Source organism: Indicator indicator, chromosome 23 (assembly GCF_027791375.1).
Source record: "Indicator indicator isolate 239-I01 chromosome 23, UM_Iind_1.1, whole genome shotgun sequence".
NCBI classification, from domain to species: Eukaryota; Metazoa; Chordata; class Aves; order Piciformes; family Indicatoridae; genus Indicator; species Indicator indicator.
Genome location: NC_072032.1, coordinates 2,899,776 through 2,923,375, shown reverse-complemented (window position 1 = coordinate 2,923,375; position 23,600 = coordinate 2,899,776). Strand labels below are relative to the sequence as shown.

Here is a 23,600-nt window from a genome sequence, read left to right as displayed (position 1 = left end):
CAGAGGGAGTTGGAATGATTGACCTTTGGAGGTCCCTTCCAACCCAGACCATTCTATGATTCTAGCCACCTTTTTTTTTTTTTTTTTTTTTTTTTTTTTTTTTTTTTGCTTCTTAAGAATAAAGAATAGGACGTGTGTCCCTTATCTCTTCAATGTTCTTACAGCAGTGTTCTTGCCCTGGTTTCTCTGGAACAGAATCCCAGGCTAGGGTGTGTAAAACCAAACTCAGGTGCTGTTGTACTTTGTGTAATCATGGCCTCAGCTCCTTAGCAGTTTCAAGTCACCCAGCAGAGCTGATTGATATTGGCTGCAGGTGTCTCCCAGATTATCAGCACCTGAGTGGGACCTCAGGAGGGCAGTTTGCTGCAGATGGAGGACCTGTTGCTTGGGTTGCTCCTGCTTTTCAGGATTGCTTTCCTCTTTCCTGTGACTATCATGGATTCATAGAATGCTTTAGGTTGGAAGAGACTTACAAAATCATCTAATTCCAACCCCTCGCACCCTGCCATGGACATGGACACCTTCCACTAGACCAGGTCACTTGAGGCCTCATCCAACCTTGTGCTGAACACCTCCATGGAGGGAGCATTCGTGGCCTTCCCAAGCAACCTGTCCCCGTTCCGTGGGTGAGGGTGGCAAGACAGATATTTCCTGAGGTGAGTGTAACTTTATATACCTTATATTACCAATGGTGTTAGTTTGGCTGTTTGTGAACTCTGTTTTTGTTTTACCGTGTGGGTCTTTTCCCCTTTTCCCCTTCTCTGCTGGGGAGGTGTGTCGGTGTGAGCTGAAATTCCCCCCCCACCAACAATAACCAGGCTAGCTCAGTCTGGAAGCAAATGAAAAGCTGTATTTACAAGCAGAGTCTAAAATCTACAATGAAATGCAATGAATATGTACTAATATACAAAATTCACAACATTCACAAATATATACAATCAACAGAAAAGCACAACCGATCTCCCTTTGCTTCCCCCCAAGGGGACCCTCCCAAAGGGGCCTCTCTCTCTCCCAGGAGCTTCCCCCCAGACCCCCCTGGACAGAAAAGCAGAGTTAGTTAAGCAGAAAGCTGTTAACTTAGCTGCCAAGGTCAGTGTGTGTTATCTTCAGCCAGAAGAGAAGAAGAAACAGCAGCCAGACAGCCCAGCAACTGCCCCCACTGCCGAACGCAGAATGTGCAGAATGCCTACTTTGTTTTGGGTAATAGTTCTTAAACATTTCTATCTACCCAATGGAAGTGTTTAGAACAATCGTTATTTTGCTTTCCTACACCCAATAGTGACCTATTTACATTCTTTCACTTTCTCTGTTCTGAACTTTGCAAGGAAAAATTAAAAAGACAGTTTCAAACCACCACAGTCCACCCCTTCTAAACAATTCCATTGGCTGCTACTATCATTTATCTAATCTAAAATAATATCTACAACAATAGGTGAATAAAGACCATAGTCCATTCTGGCTATCTCAGATGTAGATGATTCAAAAGAGTCAAATCACAGGAAAAACAGCAAACAGCTTGTTTCCTCACAGATGGAGCGAAGGAAGGAACAGGGACTCTCAGGTGACTCAGGGCTCTCAGGGTTCGTGCACCGTAGATCTCATGAACTCTCCTCTTGGGCTGTGGTTTAGCCTCACACAGTTCTCGAAAGTTTGCAGTGTCCTGAATGGACTTCAGTGCTTTATTTGAGGATCTCTTCCTCAGTCACTGTCCTCTTTCCTTTGTTACAGTCTGCCCTTAGTGTTGACTTTCCTAATTCTGGAAAATATTTGGGTTGATTTCTTCCGTTGTGGAAATACTGTCTTTGAATGTGTGCTGCATGGGTGAGGCTCACAGAAACAAGGCAACTATGAGTCTTTTACAATTCCTAGTTCGTTTTTTTCTTTCCCAACAGCCCATAACAAAGGGAAGTTGCAATTTATGTCATCATCACATGACACAGAAAACTTCTAGGGGTAGAAAATGAAACCAGTATGAGCTGTTTGTATGCAAAGCTGTGACTCAGTCCAGTTAAAAAGGATTTATGGGCTTGTGGTTATGTTCAGTACAGTTAATTGACTTCCACTTCTTTATTACTTACAAACTGTGAACAAGATTTGAGCATGGCACACACATTTATTGTATTAATAATTAAACTTACTTTGTCTTGCAATTAAACTCCAAGGAAAAACAGACCCAGGAATGAAAAAATAAATCCAAAACCATCTCCGAGTCCTCAGCTTTCTATGATTGTCAGCAGCCAGGTGAGAACTTCAGATTGCCAAGAGCCCAGGACTACCCCCACATACTATTTAAAGCTCAGACACCTAATTATTGTTTTTTCTATTGCCTACTCACCAAATAATCAACACCTGGTTGGTTTTCCTTTGAGTTACTTGGTTGTGTTGTTTCTTTGTTGCTAAATAATGCAAAGGCCTGAGAAGGAGTTGCAAGCCCAGGCTCTTTGACATTGCTTAATACAAAGCCTTAGGAAATATGTAATTGAAAATTGTAATTGACTTCACCTAATTATATCCCTAATTTTCAGAACATTTCTGTGTTGATCCCCAGCCAAAACTTGAAATCTACTCTTCCTGGTTGTTTGCTTGTTGTAAAGGCAGAATATTAAAAAACTTTATGTTATTCCCTTGCCTGGCTGTGTACTGCAGAGATGTAATTGCACAAATGTAGTGTGCTGGGACAACTCAGCCCTGAGCACAGCAGCTATCCTGCTGTTGAAAGGCTGGCTAGCTTCCCAACAACCAAAAATAACTCATTTCATAGCATGTTATTTTGGATACTTTGCTAAAATAGGGGAAAGCCACAAAACATTAATTATATTGCCTCTGCAACTTTTGGTTCTCCTGTGTGAGACTTTACTTGGTGTTGAAACGGTGCCAAAATCCATATGTCACTTGTAGGTGCAGGTTGGTGCTATCAATCTGGAGAGTGCTCCAGGAGCAAGAGTGACACACAAACAAATCAAAATATTTACTTATTTATGAGTCCCACCATGTTACAGACCCATCATGTTCCAAGCTTTCATAAAGACTTACGTGGACAAATGCACTGAAGGCTAAACTGAGGGCTATGGGCAGAAAATAGTTGGGCTAGATGAATTCTTCCTCAGCTTCTCCCTTTGCTCTCTTTGAGAATAAATCTTATGAGGAACGACTGAGGGAGCTGGGACTGTTTAGTTTGGAGAAGAAGAGGTTGAGGGGAGACCTCATTACCTTGTACAGCTACCTGAAAGGGCATTGTGGAGAGGTTGGTGCTGGTCTCTTCTCACAGGTAATTAGTGATAGAGCAAGAAGGAACAGCCTCAAGCTACAGCTGGGTAGGTTTAGACTGGACATTAGGAAGAAGTTTTTTTCCCAGCAAGAGTGGTCAGGCATTGGAATGTGCTGCCCAAAGGAGGTGGTTGAATCGTGAACTCTGGATGTGTTTAAAGGTGGTTTGGATGTGGTGCTTGGGGATATGGTTTAGGGGTGAACCTTGTAGAGTAGGGTTCTGGGTTGGATTTGGTGATCCTGAGGGGCTTTTCCAACCTGAACGTTTCTGAGATTCTGTGTCTAATTCAGCTCTTTTGGAAGCTGATTTGAAACAAAACCCTTTACAGGATTGCTTTATGGCTCCTTTGTTATTTATCTCGAATATTCGGAATTAAAAGCTACTCTTTTTTTCTTTTTTTCATCTTAACCTCTTCCAAAGTGCAAGATTCAGTTGTTGGTCAGATGTGAACGAAAAAAATTTCTTACAATGTGTGTTAGCAAAATCCAGGCAGAAATTTGGAGAGAAATTTGGTTCTCAGAGAAAATAAGTCTGCATTGCCTCAATTAGTGGAAAAGTTATGCTGGGAAAGCTGTCAAATTCCTTGAAGGGCTTTGAATGGCAGCTTGCTAAGTTGCTGTCCAGGCTGGTGGCCAAGTTGTAGTTAGGAGTTCCTGCAGTGAGAGAGGTTGTAGAGGTGCGCTTCTAAATCCAGTCCTAGTGAGAGGAGAGCCTTCCACCTGCTAAATACCACCACCTCCCTTGCCACCCTGAGGGTCTGAAGGGATGTTTTGAACCATTCAATGATGCTTATACAACACAGTTCCCAGAAGGGCAGATCTCAGAGCACATCCTAGTATCCAAATCTGTCTCCTTCCCTTTCCACTTGTTCTCCTCTGCCAAGCAGGCAAAAGAAGCTTAGTGTGTGTTTTGAGTTTCAGACAATAAAACTTGTGTCTGGTTTTATGGTGGTTGTTCTTTCTGCTTGAGTACTTCAACCTGAAGAGTCTTTAAGCAAACAAGGATGGGAGAGATGTATGTCTTGGCTGGCCTGAAATCTTGCTTTCTTTGCATCGTTCCAAGTGTTCACTGCAGTCCTGCCAGCATCAGTTGGCTTCAGGATGTCAAAGACTAGTCTTTAGGGTTGCAGAGGAGTCTAAGGGAAACCCTTGCTCCACTCTAGTCTGGGGTCAGTTCAGCTCTTCAATGCAGGAAGTTGAGAACAGGCTGTCCTCTGGGTTTACAGGAGGCATCAGCAGATGAAGGATGGGGAGTAGCTGTGCTCAGCAGTTACTCTCCCTCTTTGAACATGCTGAGCTGGAAAGAATTGCAGTTTCTAAAGACTGGCATTGATTTACCACCCAGGCTCCTCACTTTCTCCTCTTCTTTCATATAGATCTTGGAGGGTTGAAGTTGGGAGGGCAAAGCACAGCCTTGCACTTGGGAGGCAATCTCCATTCTCCCCAGTTTGAGTAGTGCTTGAAAATATCTTGCACAGAGACTGAAGTGGTGGGTGAACAAAAGTGAATGTTATTAGAGCAACCTTCTGGAGGACTGCTGGAAAGGATGATGTCTTTGTGTGTGTGTCTGCTTTCAGTTTTAAAGCTAAAAGAGCTCCTGCACCTCTTCATTCCTGTGTGTGCTGTATTTTCCAAATGTGCTTCCTGAGCATGCACTGAAGGACTCTCAAGTCCACTTTCTTCACCAGAAGGGGGTAAGCAAGACAACTACATTTAAATGTCAAGAAAATCTAAAACACAGTTGAGAGAAAATGAGTGGAGAAGACAATCCATGGGTGTGTTAAACTCCAAAATAAAATGGTACCTTCCTCAGCTGAACATCAGTGTTGTGCTGCTGCTTTCAGCAGGCTATAGCTGCCATAGAAAGCTATGCACAGAGCTACAGCATTGCCAAATAATTGTGAGAGCCCATCTGAAACCCTGTGAATAACTCTAAGGCTCTAAATTATTTGGACTGATGAATTTCAGCAGGTTCAGAGAAGATAGACAAAGGGTTGTAGGACTTGAGCAAGAAATATTGAGGAGTGATCAAGAAGGTGTAAATCATATTGTATCATACTGTGCTTTAAAGTGGGGGGAAAATGATGAGATGGGTAGAATTAAAGGAGTGAGTTTGGGTTTAAACTTCTCTGAAGGTTATAGACAGGGGCTCAATAATGTGTTTGTTTTTTGTTGTTTTTTCTTTCCCTGTCTCTTGCATCACACAACAAAAGGGGATGCAAAAAGCTTTGTGTATAGACCTCAGGATATTTGCCACTCCCACCCCATGGGTAAGATTTCAGCCTTTTCTAGTCAAAGATTCTGACCTATACTTAAAATCACAGAATGGTTTGGCTTGGAAGGGACCTTTAAAGGTCAGCTAGTCTAACCCCCCCTGCAGTCAGAAGGGACATCTGCAACTAGATCAGGTTTCTCAGAGTCCCATTAAGCCTGACCTTGAATTTCTCTGGCAATGGGACCTCCACCACCAATATGGGCAACCTGTTCCAGTGTTCCACTACCCTTGTAGTAAAGAACTTCTTCCTAATAAATACTTATAAACAAGACCCTAAAAACTCTGCAGAGAAAGATGTACTTCAATGTGGAAAATTAGTTACAGAGCATATATTGAGATTCACTTTATTACCCATTTATTTCTAAGACTGAGGAAAATCTCAGTTAATTTTGTTTGGATTTCCAGGTAGACAGCAGTGTTGAATAGAATTAGCAGTAGTGAAGCTGCACTTGTCAATACATCCTGCTGTCTCAAAACTCAGCTGAAAGCTTCTTGTCGTCTCTCAGCCTGTGAAACTAGCTTGATGGTAGTAAATGGACCAGTCATCCTTTAATCAAAGAAAGAGGGGGGAAAGGGACATTAAAAAATGTTATTCATGTAGTGCCTTTCTGTGGTGTGTGGGAGGCTTTAAGACTGACAGGTCTTTGTCTGCTCTCACTGATTTGCAAAACCTTCTCCAGATTCAGCTCCTGCAGAGTATGTTGACAGCTCTGATGAGCCCTTAGCTGTCACTGCTGCTTCTTCCCATCAGCTTGTATCCACTGGCCATGGAAAACAGCAGTTAATGAAGTCAGGGAATCCCCTTCAAAATGCTGAATAAGTGTCACCCTGCTTTCATTTATTCAGATCAGCAGAAAACGTGACTCTGCAGTTCCAAAATGGATAGGGGAAAAAGAATAAGGATCATGGTTTGGGTCACTGAAAAGGGAGGGAGAGGGTTAAAAAGGGGACATTTAATGATATCCACAACCCAGTTAAGTCTAGGAAGGTGAGGGGTTTATTCATCTTTCAGTGGCTTAGAGCCACTGTTGGAAGCCTGAGGCCAGGCCTTGTTAGAAGTGCACTGATCACGTTAACAAGGTTGAACTCTGTGTGTAGCAGGCTCATCCTGCAGATGTTTAAGGACGTTGAAATCCAGTTTACTACCCAAGTAGATATTTGAAGGACTGGTAAGGTATGGGCAAAAATATACAGAGAGAACAATCACAGAGTGGTAGGGATTGGAACAACCTCTGGAGATAATCTAGTCCAACCCCTGCCAGTGCAGGCATGCCCAGAGCAGGTTGTCTGCACATTGTGATTCTGGGCAGGTTTTGAAAGTCTCCAGAGAAGGATCCACAATGTCTGTGGGCAGCCTGCTCCAGGGCTCCAGCACCCTCATGTCAACAAAGTTTTTACTTAAAATGAAACTTCCTGTGTTCCAGTTTGTACCTGTTGCCCCTTGTCCTACCACTGGGTATCAATGAAGAGCCCAGCCCCATTCTCATGATCTTCACCCTTTAGCTCTTGATTATCATTGGGAAGATCCTCTCTCAGTCTGCTCTTCTTCAGGATGAGCAGATGCAGGTCTCTCAGCCTCTCCTCCAGGTCCCTAATCATCTTTCACTCTCTTCTGGACTCCCTCCAGTAGTTCCCTGTCTCTCTTGAACAGGGGAACCCGGCAAGAACTGGACACAACATTCCAGGTGCAGAGCAGAGAGAGAGGGAGACCTCCCTCAACCTGCTGGTCACACTCTTCTTGATGCACCCCAGGTGACTATTCGCCTTCTTGGCCATGAGGGCACACTACTGGCTTATGGTGAACTTGTTGTCCACCAGCACTCCCAGGTTGTTCTCCACAGAGGTGCTTTCCAGCAGGTCAGCCCCTCACCTGGACTGGTGCAGGACTTATTCCTGCCCAGGTGCAGGACTCTGCACTCGCCCTAACTAAGTGTTTCACCTTAAAATCTGCTGTCACTGCAGTCCAGATGTGGCAGACCTCCTATAGAATTTCCTACTGAATACAGTGCTGCTATAGGATGAGCTTAATATGGAGAGAAGTGGAGGTACCATCTGGTCTTATTCTGGCTCAGGGAGTGTATTTCCTGGGCTTTAGGAGGAACTGTATTTAGCATTCAATATTTTATTTCCCACCTATGTTTTTTTCTGACTTCTGCATCATGGAAATTTTGTTACACTAAGAATGGAAGAGGAGCAAGAGATTCAGAGGGGAAAAACTTGGATCCTGCTAAGGATGCTGCCTAATCAACTGTGGTTGTGATGTTAGCAGGAAAACAGAACAGTGCCTCTGAGGTTCATACCTGGGTGTGCAAAGCGTTTACTAAAAGCCTCTTGGGTGCTGAGGCAGAGTTAGAAATGGAAAACAAAATCTGACATTTAAGAAAAAGAGAACTTTGACATAGTTAATAGAAATTATTAGAATTGTAATCTCCCTGAGACATGTTAATTAAAGTAACCCAACAAATGGTGCCTGGGTGCAGAGTTTGACATGCAGTGTGGCTTTGAGTTGTTTTTAATAAACATAGTAGACAGTAATATCAATTTAGGGGAAAAAAAAGATAAGCAAGAGTAAAATTCAAATTGAAATGCAAAGGTTAGAGTAGAAGAGATGACTCATGCTTTATCTGTACCAAAGTAATTACACAGTGAGAACTCAGAACACTGCCTTTGGACTTAGAAAGAGCAAATCACCACAGTGAGATTTATCTGCTAGCCAATTTTATGGGCAATGCAAAAGTTTTTAAAAGCTGCCACATGAAGGATGGGTATGAAAGGTCATTGCCTCTTCATAGAGGCATTAATGTTGGAAAATCCAACCCTCAACCCAACACCACTGTGGCTGCTAAACCATGTCCCCAGGTGCCATGTCTACATGGTTTTTGAACACCCTGAAGGATGGTGACTGCACTGTCTTCCTGGGCAGCCTGTTCCAATGCCTGACCACTCCTGCAGCTGTGGTGGTTTAAAAACTGTCTTTTTAATTTTTCTTCTCAAAGTTCAGCAGAGAAAGTGAAAGAATGTAAATAAGTCACTATTGGGTGTAAGAAAGCAAAATAATGATTGTTCTAAACACTTCCATCGGATAGATAGAAATGTTTAAGAATGACTACTCAAAACAGAGTTGGGGCATTCGGAGTTCTCAGCTTGCTGGGCTTCTGTCTGGCTGCTGCTTCTTCTCTGGCTGAAGATAACACACTGACCTTGACAAGCTAAGTCTAACAGCCTCTCTGCTTCTTGATTCTCTGCCTTCTGCCAGGGGGGTCTGGGTCCTTCTGGTCTGGGGGAAGAGGCCCCTTGGGAAAGGCTCCTTTGGGGGGAAGCAAAGGGAGCTTGGTTGTGCTTTTCTGTTGATTGTACATATTTGTGAATAGTGTCTATTTGTACGTATTCATTGCATTTCATCATAGATTGTAGATTTGCTTGTAAATACAGCTTGTATTTGCTTCCAGACTGAGCTAGCCTGGGTATTGTCAGTGAGGGGGATTTCAGCTCTCACACTGTTACAATACATTTTATTCTCTTTGGCTCTCCAATGCGAGACAATTGCTTGTATGATTTATTTCTGCTCAGATTAGGAAGCAGATGAAGCTGTTTTGGTTTCTGTGGCACTGTATTTACTCAGTTATCAGTGTAATTATCTATAAATGGGCCATTTCCTCCATGATAGACAAGACTTTGAGATATGTGGCATATGAGTCGTTCCTTTGGGCTAAGAACAAGTTACTAAAAGTTGTTGAATTCTGTTATGGTTTTATCAGGCTGAGAAGTTATGGTAACTCAACTCAACATTGCTCCTAATATCCAACCTAAACATCCCTTCACACAATTTCAGGACGTTTTTTCTTATCCTTTTTCTTTTTACTAGGGACAAGAGATGGACACTCACCTCACTCTAACCTCTTTTCAGGTAGTTGTAGGGAGTGAAAAGGTCTTCTGTTAGGTTGTTTAGTCTGGAGAAGAGGAAGCTTAATATTCTCAGCTGCTCCTCACCAGACCTGTTCTAAAGACTCTTCACCAGCTTTGTTGCCCTTCTCTGGGCATGCTTCATTTCCCCTTCCTTTTTCTCCATTGAAGGGCTTAATCATTCATGTTGACCAAATCATTTTACTTTTTCCTGGAATTTCCTGTTGTGCTCATGGATTGCTTTTTCTGTGCATCTCTAAGCTTTTCCAGTCACATTCCTGCCTTTGTCTATGATCTGCTAGAAATGGTTGCCAATGCATTTATAGAGCAAGAGTCTGCAGGCATGATGATAAAAAGCATATTCTCCAGGGAGATTTGCTAAGTTACTGTGCTTTCTCATGTCCCTTAACTCACCTGTAAGTATCTTGAATGCTTGTGTGGAGTGGTGGCTGTGCTTTCAGAGAAGTTTGATCATGAACAAAGACATTTTAGTTATGAGGATTATAGAGATCTTCACTAAAGCCTTTTTAACATCTCATGCCAATAGGTGTGTTAGAAACTCAGATTAGTGGGAGGCTATAAGGTGATTTGGAAATGGCTGTAATGCTGCACTAAAATATTAGAAGAGATTATTTGAGATACTTATTTTCGTCTCAATCACATTTTTTCCTTTCAATTCATTTATCTTTTTTTAAGCCCCTCAAAAATCAAGGTTAAAAGGTTATTTGGTGTCTAATCTGTTTTCTCTCTGCATTCAGGAAAACTAAATTATTGAATACCAGATCAGATTATTCCTCCTATTACGAAAGGAAGAAAAGATTCATTAGCTGTGGTATGGAACAAGTCCTTGCTTAGGAAAGGGGTTTAGGAGTGCAGGTGGGGAGATGAGTTGTGGGGAGATGCTGAAGTCATCATCTTCCTTCCTTATTGTTCTCTTTATGTGCAGCTGCAGACCTGGGTGAAGTGGAATAGAATCATAGAATGTTTGAGTCGGAAAGAACCTTAAGATCATGAAGTTCCAACCCCACTGCCATGGGTAGGGACACCTCCCACTAGCCTAGGGTGCTCAAAGCCTCACCCAGCCTGATCTTAAACACTTCCGGGGATAAGGTATCCCCAACTGCTGGCAACCTGTTCCAGTGTCTCACCACACTCATAGTAAAGAACTAAATCTAAATCCAATCTAAATCTACCTTGCTCTAGTTTAAAGCCCTTGATCCATGCCTTATCACCATCTGGCCTTATAAATAGTCCCTCTCCAGCTATTCTATAGGCCCCCTTCAAGTACTGGAAGGCCACAATAAGGTCTCCCCTGAGCCTTTCTTCTCTAGGCTGAGTAGAACCAACTCCTTCAGCCTGATGGCTGGCAAGGGAACTAAGGAATTAAGGATGTTTTGGGGAACTGGGAAAAGGTTTGGACCTCAGTATCTGAGTACTGTGGGCTGGAGGAAAAGTGATTATGAAAATATTTGACATAGCTATGAAAATATTTGATGTAGTTAGAAAACAAATATATGTATAGCACCTAAAACCTGCTGTTGTATGTGCTGGTTTGGAAATCATTTACTCCTTTGAACAATAAAGTGTTTATCTAGTGCTGCCCTTCTCCAGATTCCTGAGAACCATTTATCACTGCTGTAATCCACTAACTAGACTGTTTCCTCCCTCTAGCTGCTCATGAAATCGTATCAGTGTTGCTGGTAAATCACCTTTCATGTTAAATTTTCAGTTCACTCTTCTCTTTCCTGTAAATCTTAGCAGGACTTGTTCTTCTCTGTAGCACGCTGTGGTGTTGTTCATAAACAGTTTCCAGTCTCATTTTAGCTAAGACTCCATTTGGCTCATTGTGGTAGAAAGATGTGGGCAGCCTCCCTCTTTGTGAGTGTTGGCAATCCATCTTCAGTTCTGCTTGCAGCAAGTGGAGTAAAGCACTAGGAAAGGAAAACTTGATAGCAGCCTTCCTGTACCTGAAGGGGACCTACAAGAAACCAGAAAAGAACTCATTACAAGGACTTGTAGTGATAGGATGAGGGAGAATGGCATTGAGCTGGAAGAGGGGAGATTTAGACTGGCGATCAGGAAGAAATTCTTGACAGTGAGGGTGGTGAGGCACTGGAACAGGTTGCCCAGGGAAATTGTGGATGCCCTTCTCTTGGAGGTGTTCAAGGCCAGGTTGGATGGGGCCTTGAGCAACCCTGGGCTAGTGGGAGGTATCCCTTGCCCTTGGCAGGAAGGTTTCAATTAGATGATGTTTAAGGTCACTTCCAACCCAAACTGATTCTCTCACTATAGCCCAACATCAACCATGGTGGCTGGGGCTTGAGCATGGGCACTCTTTTGCCCAGTTTGTAGGCACAGTGGTAGCTGGCAGACGCGCAGCATGAGCAGCTGGAGAGCAGGAGCATCTGAAAGCACTACACTTGTTTGCTTCTGTGCAGCTGAGCCAGAACTTCAGTCAATTCCTTATCAAGTTAAACTCTAACGAGATAAATTGCAATGAAGCAAGGCTGTGTCCATCTAAATCAAATTGTGAAGGGTGAAGGGGAAGCTGTGTTCTTCCACTGATGAATCCTATGACACATTAGAAAGGTAATTTAAAATAGAGCTAGCTGCAGGAGGACTTCATTTAGGAGTCCAGATTAAGAAAAACAACTAAATCTCTTTTTGAATGAGATTTTATTATGTTGAATGATGAAAGAGAATGGTTTGGAAAACAGCATCATAATTTACAGAACTTTTAGGGAAAACTGGAACACAAATCCAGTCACCTAGAATGAGCTGTTTGCCTCAGTGAGGTTGGCTTGGGATTGGTGTTAAAAGTAGGTTTGTGTGCCCAAGTGGAAGAAAGCAGTCCTGTCTCCTGCACACCTGTGCTGTCGAAATTCTGGAATGTAGGTAGAATGTAGAAGAACAGCCCAAAGGACAGAGAAGTGCAAATCCAGAAGGTGTACAGCTTGACTTATACCTCCAGTCAGCCGGAGTCATCCACTGAGTTTTACTTTTCAGTATAGTGGTTGCAAAAAAAAAAAGAAAGAAAAATTAGCCTGGTGGAGGACATTCAGCCTGGAGAATACTTCCAATACTTGAAGGAATCCCACAGGAAGGCTGAAGAGGGACTTTTCCTAAGGGTGTCTAGAGACAGTGCAAGGGGGAATGGTTTGAAGCTGAGGGAGACTAGGGTTAGACTGGAGTTTAGGAAGAAGTGCTTCATTATGAGGGTGGTGAGACACTGGAACAGGCTGCCCAGGGAGGTTGCAGATGCCCCCTGCCTGGAGGTGCTCAAGGCCAGATTGCCAGGATGATGGCTTAAGCAGCCAAGTCTAGTTGAGAGGCATCCCTGCCTTCATCCTAAGCCATTATTTGACCTGGCACTTCAGGACATGGTTTAATGATGATCTTACAGGTCTTTTCCAGCTAAAACAAATCTATGAGTCAATGAAAGCTTGGAGATGTCAAAGGTTCATTCTGCTTGCAGTTTGCTTTCTCCAGTTTCGGATTTATAAACTGGAATTCCTTTTAGCATTTGTAATACCTCCTTGAAAGTCAAGTGGCTTTCTTGTTTTTTTCCAAACTGATAATTCTTTATAGCTCTGCATTTAGGATTTTCACAATCTCTGTCCTAAGGAATTACATTTTTAGTGTAAATTCTGCAGTAATATTTGAAATATTATTTTTAAAAGGTTCAGCTGTTAAAATCCCTGAAGTTTCTTGCTCTCCTGCTTAGCTTCTCACTGCCATTGTAGTGGACTATTTTCCAGTGAATTATGTTCTGTGATATGTCAAACAGCTCCTCTGAACTCTTTATCCTTCCTCTAATCCTTTTTCAGAGTAAAAATACTTTTGTCTGGAAGATGGGCACTGCATTATTAATGTTTAATTTTCTTGACTTTTTCTTCTCTGGATCTGCTTCTTCATCTTCCTGTATCTATGGCTTTGTTTTTATCTCCATCTTTATGTATTCTTTAGTCTTCTGTATTTTTATGGAATGTAGACATTTGTAGTGTTTTCTGTGAGGTTGTTTTTTTTCCCTACTGTAGTTTTAAACCAATAAAAAGCTGTCTCCTTCAGTGAAGAGATGTACCTTTGTCAGAGGAGTGAAGGACAGGTTTGCTGTGTGCTCTGCAGCCTGCATGGCTGAGAATCACAGAATGCCAGGTTGGTAGGGACTTCAAGGATCATCTCCAATCTTTCCAAGTAGCAATGCAGTTGAAATAAGCTGGCCCAGCACCTTATCAAGCCGAGCGTTAAAATTCTCCAGTGTAGAGGACTCCACTGTTTCCCTTGGGAGGTGATTCCAGTATCTGACTGCTGTCATGGGGAAACATTTTCTTCTGGAGTCCAATGGGAATCTCCAAAGCAAGTAACTTGTCCCCATCACCCCTTGTCTTTTCCATGGGACTCCTGGAAAAAAGGGAGTCTCCATCCTCCTGGCAGCCACTCTTTGTGTACTGGTTCATAGTAATAAGGTCCCCCCTAAGCCTTCTCTTCTCCATGCTGAACACACCCAGCACTCTCAGCCTTTCCTCATGGCAGGTTAAGTCAGTGCTGCTCTCCACTCTTTTCCAGCTAGAGCTTCCAGCAGGGTGATGGCTTCTTGCCTAGCAAGAAGAGAGAAAGTTTCTTACAGGATTTACAAAGGAAAATAACTACTTTTAAGTTCCTGAGCTGATATCTGCCCATGAGTTTTAGGATGTATAACTTGCTGGAAAATTAATTCTATTTAAGTTTAATTAGATAGACTTTGTTATTGCTTTAAGATACTTGTCTTGATTCAATTACAATTGTAGGCGTTAATTGAAAGTCAAAGCTTGCTGGTTGGTGGGGAAGAGCTGATATGTTTGAGGTGTTTCAGCAGGTTAGTGTGGGCACAGGGTTGAATTGACATCAGTTTGTTGTGTTTTGCCCTAGCAAAGTGTTCTCCTGGTAGCTGATCATTGCTTGCAGCTGGCAGAAGGCCAGTTTGTAGCCACTGTGGACTCTGCCAAGCTCAGTGGGAAGTTGTAAACATTGATAGTTGTGAAGTAAAGCATTTTGTTGAGGGTCTTAATCAGATGATTGAAATGGACTGAGGCAGGTGATATTTGTAGACCAGGTGTATGATTCAATACACAACACTAGGTTATTGCTGGCTTTCACTGTCACATGAACATTTATCTAAGGACATACATATCTATCATCTTTTTAATAAGAAAAAAATCTCTCACATGAAGAAGGAATAGATTAAGTATAATGTGATTTTATTTTATTTTTTTAACTTAAAGTGCAAAGTATCAAATTGAGGCAGTTAATCTGACCTACAGGTAAATATTATTAAAATTTCTAAGCAATGTCTGCAGTCATGGACAAGATCAGACTTTGCCTCTATTTGAATCCAGAGGGGGAAAAAAAACCAAAACAGCTAGAGGGAGAAAAGAAGCTAATTAAAATGAAGTCTCCAGGCCTGATCGTCTCTCTGTGGCAGACAGCTGCAGAGCTTGAAAAATGACTTTCTGCTGCCTGGCCAAATTCTGGTTATTTGCTTGGCTGGATGACAAAACAATCTGTGACCTTCAGCAATGTAGAAGACTACAAATCTTTGGTGGTGGTGAAGAACCCAGAAGCAGTAGGAGGGCATTACAATTTCTGAAGTGGAAAGTCTCAAATCCTCTTTTATACTTCAGTAAAAGAATTGCCAAAATGTAGCCTCTTGGAAGAAAAAAGGCCAGGGAAATGTCCAAGACAGGCTTGTATCTAAAACATCATTTTAAAAAAACCAACCAAACAAAAATGTTAAGCTTATTCAAACTATTTAACATTTTAATTTGTCTAGATACCTAACCTTTTACCTGTTGATGTCCAGCAGAATATTAGAAATACGAAAGTAGGCAATGTTGCAAACAAGAACAGATTCAGGAGGGACTTTTGACAAGGGCTTATAGTGATAGGACAAGGGGCAATGGCTTTGAGCTGGAAGAGGGCAGATTTAGACTAGAGATGAGGAAAAACTTCTTGACAGTGAAGGTGGTGAGACATTGGAAGAGGCTGGCAATGAAGTTATGGATATCCCCTCCTTGGAGGTGTTAAAGGCCATGTTGGATGAGATCTTGAACAACCTGGTCTAGTGGAAGGTGTCCCTGCCCATGGCAGGGAGCTGGGAACTGAATGATCTTTGAGGTCTCTTCCAACCCAAACCATTCTGTGAATCTCTGATAACTGGCCCAATGCAGATAATGTTGAGTGCCAAGTAATTTAAATATATTTTTAAAAAATCCACTAGCTGCCAAAGTGCTAAGTTCTGTTTTTTTTTTAGTGCTGACTGGGTTTGCTAGTACTGTGATTCAGTGTTTTGTTTTCTTGTTTTTTTTTCCCTTTTCAAAGTATCTAATGGGCAGATAATGGTTTCCAGGGCAAGGGATATCAAACCCTCTTCCTGATCTTAGTATGGAATTGTGCCAATTACTGTTACTCCACAGAAGGATTCTGATGTAGGGACTGCACCATTTTCCCTTAGCAATCACCTCTGTTATGTGTTTTGGTGTAATATAGCTAAATACAAGGAGCAGTGCAGCTATATCTACCTGTTCTCATGAAGAGACCTCCCAGTCTTTCATAAATGTGTAGATACCATTCTGATGTTGGTGATGATGAATAACAAGAGCTCAGATTTACTCTGCTTGAGCCACACTGCTCTTAGTGGCAGAATCAGTGTTGCTTGCCTGTACTCTTTCCTGGCAGGACCAGGAAAAGATGGAACATGAGTCAGCAGTGCTGTGCTTGCAGCCAAAAAGCTACAGATGTGTCCCGGACTGCATCACCAAGAGAGCAATGAGGAGACCAAGAGATGCTTATTGCCCTGTGCTCAACACTTGTTATGTTTGCAAACAGCTTCAGGTGTAGCCTTTTCTCTAGATGCATGGAGTATTACATATTGCATTGCTTGTACATGGAGACCTGCAGCATCCATGTGTGCTATTTAGTACCCATAACATGTGAGTTCATAGAATCACAGAATGCTTTGGGTTGGAAGGGTGCATCTAGTCCAACCCCTGCACTAAGCACAGGCATCTGCAGCTAGAGCAGGTTACTCAGAGCCTTAAATAACCTAACCTGGAATGGTTCCAGTGATGGGGAATCTGCCACCTCTCTGGGCAACCCAGGCCAGGGTCTCACCACCTTCAGGGTAATAAATTTTTTCCTTCTCTCTACTCTAGATCATCTTCTTTTAGTTTAAAGCTGTCACCCCTTGTCCTGTCACAACAGGCCCTGCTAAAAAGATTGTCCCTGTAACCATTTTTGCCTCTGCTTGTCACTTACCATGCATGAGTGTGTCCCCTTAGAGTTAGCCTGCCAGTGCACAAGCTCAGTCCTCACAGCTCTGAGATATCACAGGATGTCAGGGCTGGAAGGGACCTCCAGAGATCATAGAGTCCAACCCCCTGCCAGAGCAGGACCATAGAATCTAGGTCAGGTGGCACAGGAATGCATCCAGATGTGGCTATTCACTGTTAGAGTTGTGGCAGTGCTATAATTAAAATGGGAGAATGAAGTTTCTAGAAGTTTCCTGGCTGTTCTGCAAAGGGAAGGGATGAGGAATTCTGGACCATCACACCACAGTAATGGTGCAGGCTTTCAGTTCTAGCATCAATTGCTCTAACCCCATCAGCAGTACAGCCTCTGTGGAGCACTAAGAAACATGAGGAGCTGTCCCCTCTTGATGAGCACTGGTATGGTAGTTTTAGACTATGCCTTTAAAATTTCTCACAGATTTTAAGCAGAAAATAGTAAAAATGTAAATAAATCACTACTGGGTGTAAAAAGGAAAATAATGATTATTGTAAACAATTCCATTGGGGGGATATCTCCCATAAGATTTGGTTCCCAAAACAATTTCTCTCTCTTCTTGCTTCAGCCTGGGAGATATTAGCTTGCTTCTGCTTGGCCTTGGCTGCATTGCTTTTATTTTGGCTAAGTTCAATATAGCTCTGCTTCTTTCTCTCTTCCCTTTGTACAGAGAGGTAAGGGGGAGGCAGGGAGGGAGAAGCTGTTACAGCTTCCCTGGTCTTTTGGCCAGGGGAGTCCTAGTGCTGTTTGCTTATTGTAAATCCCTGTACATTTTGTAAACACTGTATATTTGTGCATGTTCATTGCATTCCATGGTAGACTGTAGTTTGGCTTGCAAATACAACCTCCATTTGCTTCAAGCTGAGCTGGTCTGGCAAAGGTTAATGTTGGGGGGAATTTTCAACCCACCACAACTGGGAATGTCAAACACCCAGTTCTGCTGTGCTTACATCTTGTTTTGTCACCTACTCAGTCCTTGTATCAGTGACTTGACTACTCCTAGAAAAGAAAGGCATTCATAGGCTAATTTCAGCCTCACATTGCTCCAGCTTAGCCATTTTAACTTAAACAGCATTGTTTCCTGTAGTATCATCAGGAGTGACACCAAGCTGGGGGCAGGAGTTGATCTGTTAGAGGGTAGGAGGGCTCTGCAGAGGGACCTTGACAGGCTGGACAGATGGGCAGAGTCCAAGGACATGAGATTCAACATGTCCAAATGCTGGGTTCTACACACTGGCCACAGCAACGCCATGCAGTGCTACTGGCTGGGGACAGTGGCTGGAGAGCAGCCAGGCAGAAGGGGACCTGGGGGTACTGGTCGATAGTAGGTTAAACATAGCCAGCAGTGTGCCCAGGTGGCCAAGAAGGCCAATGGCATCCTGGCCTGGATCAGCAATAGTGTGGCCAGCAGGAGCAGGGAAGTCATCCTGCCCTGTGCTCAGCACTGATTAGACAACACCTTGAGTGCTGTGTCCAGTTCTGGGCTCCCTCAGTTCAGGAAAGATGTTGAGATGCTGGAAGGTGTCCAGAGAAGGGCAACAAAGCTGGGGAGGGGTCTGGAGCACAGCCCTGTGAGGAGAGGCTGAGGGAGCTGGGGGTGTTTAGCCTGGAGAAGAGGAGGCTCAGGGCAGACCTCATTGCTCTCTACAACTACCTGCAGGGAGGTTGGAGCCAGGTGGGGGTTGGGCTCTTCTCCCAGGCAACCAGTGACGGAACAAGAGGACACAGTCTCAAGCTGCAACAGGGGAGGTTTGGGCTGGATGTTAGGAAGAAATTCTTCCCAGAAAAAGAGATTGACCTTTGGAATGTGCTGCCCAGGGAGGTGGTGGAGTCACTGTCCCTGAAAGTGTTTAAAATAAGGCTGGATGAGGCACTTCATGCCATGGTTTAGTTGATTAGATGGTGTTGGGTGATAGGTGGACTTGATGATCTCAAAGGTCTTTTCCAACCTGGTTAATTCTGTGATTCTGTGATCAGCAGAAGGCATCCTTTCGGATGCATGATAGCAAAGGTAGTCAGGACATGAATGCTGAATTATTTTCAAATCTATTAGTTTCAATACAGAGATGTCTCTATATAGCAGCTCCAGATACTGCAGAGAAGAAAACAACACAGGCTATGGCTGCAGCCAGATTAGCAATATTGAAATGTCTTTGTTATTTTGAGCAGCTGAACTGTACAGCCAGCACTATTTATATCAGCTGCTCAGCTGGGAAGGGAAGGCAGCTCTAAGCACCAACAATTATGGATATTCATAAATGAAGGGGAGAAGGATGGTTTATTCATATGCATGGATCAGCATGCAGGTTTGATACCCAGGCAGTTCACTTAAGCACTTTCTGCTCTTTGCTTGTTCTGAAGTGAGCTGGTACTAAATAATGAGGAGCTTCGTAGAAGCACCGAAGCACCTAGCTCTGTGCAGGTGGATCCATTCCAAGGATTAAAGAGAAGTCATGGAATATCAGACGGGATTGGGTTGGGAGGAACCTTAAAAATCATCTGGTTCCAAACCCTCTTGCCATGGGCAAGGACACCTTCCACTAGACCAGGTTACTCAAGGCCTCATCCAACCTGCTCTTAAGCACTTCCAGGCTTAGGAGCCTCCACAACTTCTCTGAACTACCTCTTTCGGTGCCTCACCACCGTTGTGGGAAAGAATTTCTTCCTAATGTCTCATCTAAAGCCAGCTTCTTCCAGTATGAAGCCACTGCCCCTTGTCCTGTCACTGCATGCCTTTGTAGAATGCTGTTATGCTATCCCTGAAAAGAAGAAAATGGAATATGGGCAGGTGGGAGGGGTGGGGGGGGGGGGGTGGTGGTTTTAGTTTTGTTTTTAAACTTAATTAAAAATCAAAGCAATGGAAACTTTAAAGATGCTTTAAGATTCAGTCACAAGTAATTCCATCAAGCTCACTGCTGTTCCCCTGATAAGAACTTAACTGACACACTGATTCCACAGAAGTCCTTGAGTGGTGGCTCAGTAATCAATAGCTCCTCTAGACAAGGGAGTGGGGAGTAATCCCCAGCCAAAATAAAACATTAGCAATAGACTCTCAAAATACACAGATCAAGACCCTACAGTGTAGTCTCTGCCATGCCTTTATCCCCCTCAAATCAAAAATGTGTTTTTTTTTTTTTTTTTTTTTTTTTTTGTGACATGCCAGCAGTCAAATCTGACTCCCTATTGCCATCACTTTAATGATGTTGGAGAAGTAAAGAGGATCACACTTCCATTTTTAATGTGTTTATCTGGGAAACTGCATGCTCTGAACACTGTGTTCACTTTGGTACTTTACAACCAAAAGGTGTGAGTTTATACCCCAAATCCTGATCTCTTTTTGTTCCTGTATTTATTTGCTGCTGCTTGCAGCTGTAGAAAAGTTCTGCACCCAAGGGAAAATAATCATCCTTTGGAAGTCAATGGAGGGATGCACAGAAGGAGGGGGGACAGAAATCATGGACTATTTTAGACATCTATTTGTGATGGGATGAATTATCCCTTGGAACTGTCAAGTGTAATGATCTTTTATTCTTTCTTTTTCTAAAATAATATCACTTAGCATAATATAAAGTTAGATTTTGAAACTCCCTGGAACTAGCTACTGAGATTTTTAAATTTTATATATTTTTTTTTTCCCCACAAAGGAGAAGCCATAGAAAGTTGTGTGGATGAAGATAATTGCATTCAGCACAAATAAGGAATTTAATATTACTTAGCTGCCTTTATGCCTTTCATCCAGAGGTGTCAAAATACATGACAAAGGATAAGAAGTATCACCACTGAGTGTTGCAGACAGGCAAGCTGAGTTCTGTCTGTTATTTTACTCAAAGCTACAGAAGTCTGCAGTAATATCTCAAGTTGTTTTACCCTGCCTAATGCGTCATCCATTGGAACATGCTGCTTCCAGTAACTTCTCCACCCAAACTGGATTTCCATGACCACTCATACTTTTGGGTTGAACCACACATAAAAATCTGTAGTGCTGCTTAAAAAAAAAAAAAGTAATAAACTTTAAATAGCTTTCCCCATCACAGGGTCACATTCAAATGGGTGCTGTTCAGAATTGCCATTTCATGCTGCCTTTTTTTTTTTTTTTTGAGGAAGGAAAGAATAAAAAACAAAATAGCTTTTAACAGCCCTTCCTCTTCCCAAGAGCACTTGGTCTGCTGCTGATCCTTAGAGAAAGATTTCCTTGTATCCCTTTAATAGGTACAGTTGATACTGGTGCTTAACTAAAGGTGCTTTGTGTAATAGCTGGAGATTTTTTTCCCCTCTTTTTAGCTTTTCTTTAAGCAAGTATCTTTTGTACTTCAATCTCTCTCTTACCTTTCCTTTCTCCCAATCCTCTGCAACTGAAGGGCAAATACTGTGATAAGCAGAACTTCAGAGCCCTGGAGCAGGCTGCCCAGAGAGGCTGTGGAGTCTCCTTCTCTGGAGACTTCCAAACCCCACCTGGATGCGTTCCTGTGTGACCTGCCCTAGGTGACCCTGCTTTGACAGGGGGGTTGGACTCTGTGATCTCTAGAGGCTCATTTCAACCCCTGAACATTCTGTGATTCTTAGGAAATACTTTACCAAGGCATTTTGCTATTAAAAATGAGAAGGCACTTTTAAACCAGAAGGAAACCAATAGGTTAGTTTGTAGGTATCTTAACTGTTAGCATTTGCTTCAGTCCTTGTAGCATTTCTTTGCTTTTTGATACATGTCACATAAATTATCATGGGTTTTACCCCATACTGCACTTCATTTCCCCCAAATATCGCCCAGGTCTTACAGCATAAGAATAATTACTTTCATCACAAGACACTCATAACCTTTCTAATAAAACCTGTCATTGATTCTTCTCACAATGTGCCTGTGTATTCATGTGCATCACCTAACCAGGCTTTGCTGTGTCTTTTGTCTGAGGGAAAAATCCTTCTCCATGAGGCCTTTTTGTGTTCCCAACTCACAAAGGTTACCCCGAACTTTGTGAGTTTGCAGGAGCTGTGATACATCTGTAGGTTTCAAACTCTGAATATTGAATAGTTCTAAAACATTGATAGCTGCAGTTGAGGAGGTAAAAAGTTCTCCAGTTGCTCCCCAAAATAACAGTTTACTGGCTAATGAGGCTTTTAGGTTAGATTTCACAATTCACCTGTCTTAATGATAGTGAGAACTGGAGCTGCATCAGAAAAGCATCTTCTGAAATGTGTGGAATTGTTTCTTTTTGCTTAATCAAAGTGCAGAATTGGTGGTGAGCTAAGAATTTGCAGCCCAGATCAAACATGTTATGGGACTATATGAAGAGGTTTCTAGTCTATAGATCTAAAGAAGTGCTGACATCATACCCAAAATTAAGATATTTTAATACTATTTTTTCTAACAACTTTCACATTTTTGGTTTGCAGGTAATTATATATCAGTAAATATTTTGATATGGATGTATCTAAGTGTGTGTGTGTGAGGAAATTGACAGCTGATACAAATATATATACCTAAAGTACAAAGTCCCCTGTGGTAGAAGCAAGGCTGGTTAAGAGTGACTGGAAAGGTGGCCAGCAGAGAAGTTCCTGGGGCTGTTGGTTGACAGCCAGCTGAACATGAGTCAGTGTGTACTTGGGTGGCCAAGAAGGCCAACAGCATCCTGGCTGAAACAGCAGTAGTGTAACCAGCAGGACCAGGGCAGTGATTGTGCCCCTAGACTCAGCACTGCTGAGGACACACCTTGAGTCCTGGGTTCACCTTTGGGCCCCTCACTCCAAGAAGAACATTAAGGGCCTGGAGCATGTTCAGGGAAGGGCAACAATGCTGTTGAAGGGTTTGGAGAACAGGGCTTATGAGGAGCAGCTGAGGGAACTGGTGGTGTTTAGTCTGGAGAAGAGCAGGGTGAGGGGAGACATACTGGTATCTACAGCTCCCTGAAAGGAGCTTGGAGCCACGTGAGCAGTCAGTCTCTTCTCTCTAGTAGCAACTGGTAAGGCAATGGGAAATGGTCTCAAGTTGCACCAGGGGAGGTTTACGTTATTAGATATTAGAAGAAGCTTCTTGACTGAAAGGGTTCTGGAACTGGCTCCCCAGAGGTAGTTGAATCCCCATTCCTGGAAGTCTTTCAAAGAGGCAGAGATGTGGTGCTGAGGGATATGGTTTAGCATCAACCTTGTAGAGTTTGAGAATGGTTGGACTCAATGATCTTAAAGGTCTTTAGCAACCAGAACAATTCTATGATTCTATGGGTAAAAAGTAGAAAATGAGAGTGGTTGGCAGTGAGGCTCAATATCTGTTGCTTAAGGTACTTTTCAGCATTACCAGAAAGCAGTGTAAATACTACATCTGTTGTCCCTGGAAAATGCCAGAAAATATTGCTGATTGATGATGTGGGAAGAAGGAAGTGAAAAAGATATGATGCTGAAAAATTGTACACTCTCCTAGAGTGAATTGACTAAACAATTTGTAAAGTTTTATACTTGCTGTATGAAAACTCCCTCCACTGATCTGAATTTCCAGTGTATAAATCATCCATCTCTGAGCTGTGTAAAAATGGACTTTTCTTAGAGTCATAGAATGCTCAGGGTTGGAAGGGGCCTCTGGAGAGCATGGATTCCAAACCCCCTGCAAAGCAGGATCACTTAGAGCACGTCACACAAGAACACAGCCAGGTTGGTTTGGAATCTCTCCATAGAAAGAGACTCCACAACCTCTCTGGGCAGCCTGCTCCAGGGCTCCAGCACCCTCACAGTATTTTTTTATTTTTTTTTCCCCTCATGCTGAGATGGAGTTTCTTGTGATTGAGTTTACATCCAGTGCCCCTCATGCTATCACTGGGTATCACTGAAAAGAGCCTGGCTCCATCCT

At 42.8% G+C, this 23,600-nt stretch overlaps 1 protein-coding gene across 6 annotated transcripts in view; it reads left to right on the top strand.

Annotated features, from left to right (window-relative positions):
• Window positions 1–23,600, top strand: part of CTNNA2 (catenin alpha 2) — a 546,312-nt gene that overhangs the window by 213,566 nt on the left and 309,146 nt on the right. The window contains exon 8 of one of the 6 annotated variants that reach the window (XM_054391622.1): window positions 12,284–12,300. The exons of the other annotated variants lie outside the window; for them this stretch is intronic. Within the exon in view, the coding sequence (XP_054247597.1) occupies window positions 12,284–12,300 (17 nt within the window). The remainder of the gene's footprint in view (window positions 1–12,283; window positions 12,301–23,600) is intronic. 6 annotated transcript variants of the gene reach the window in all.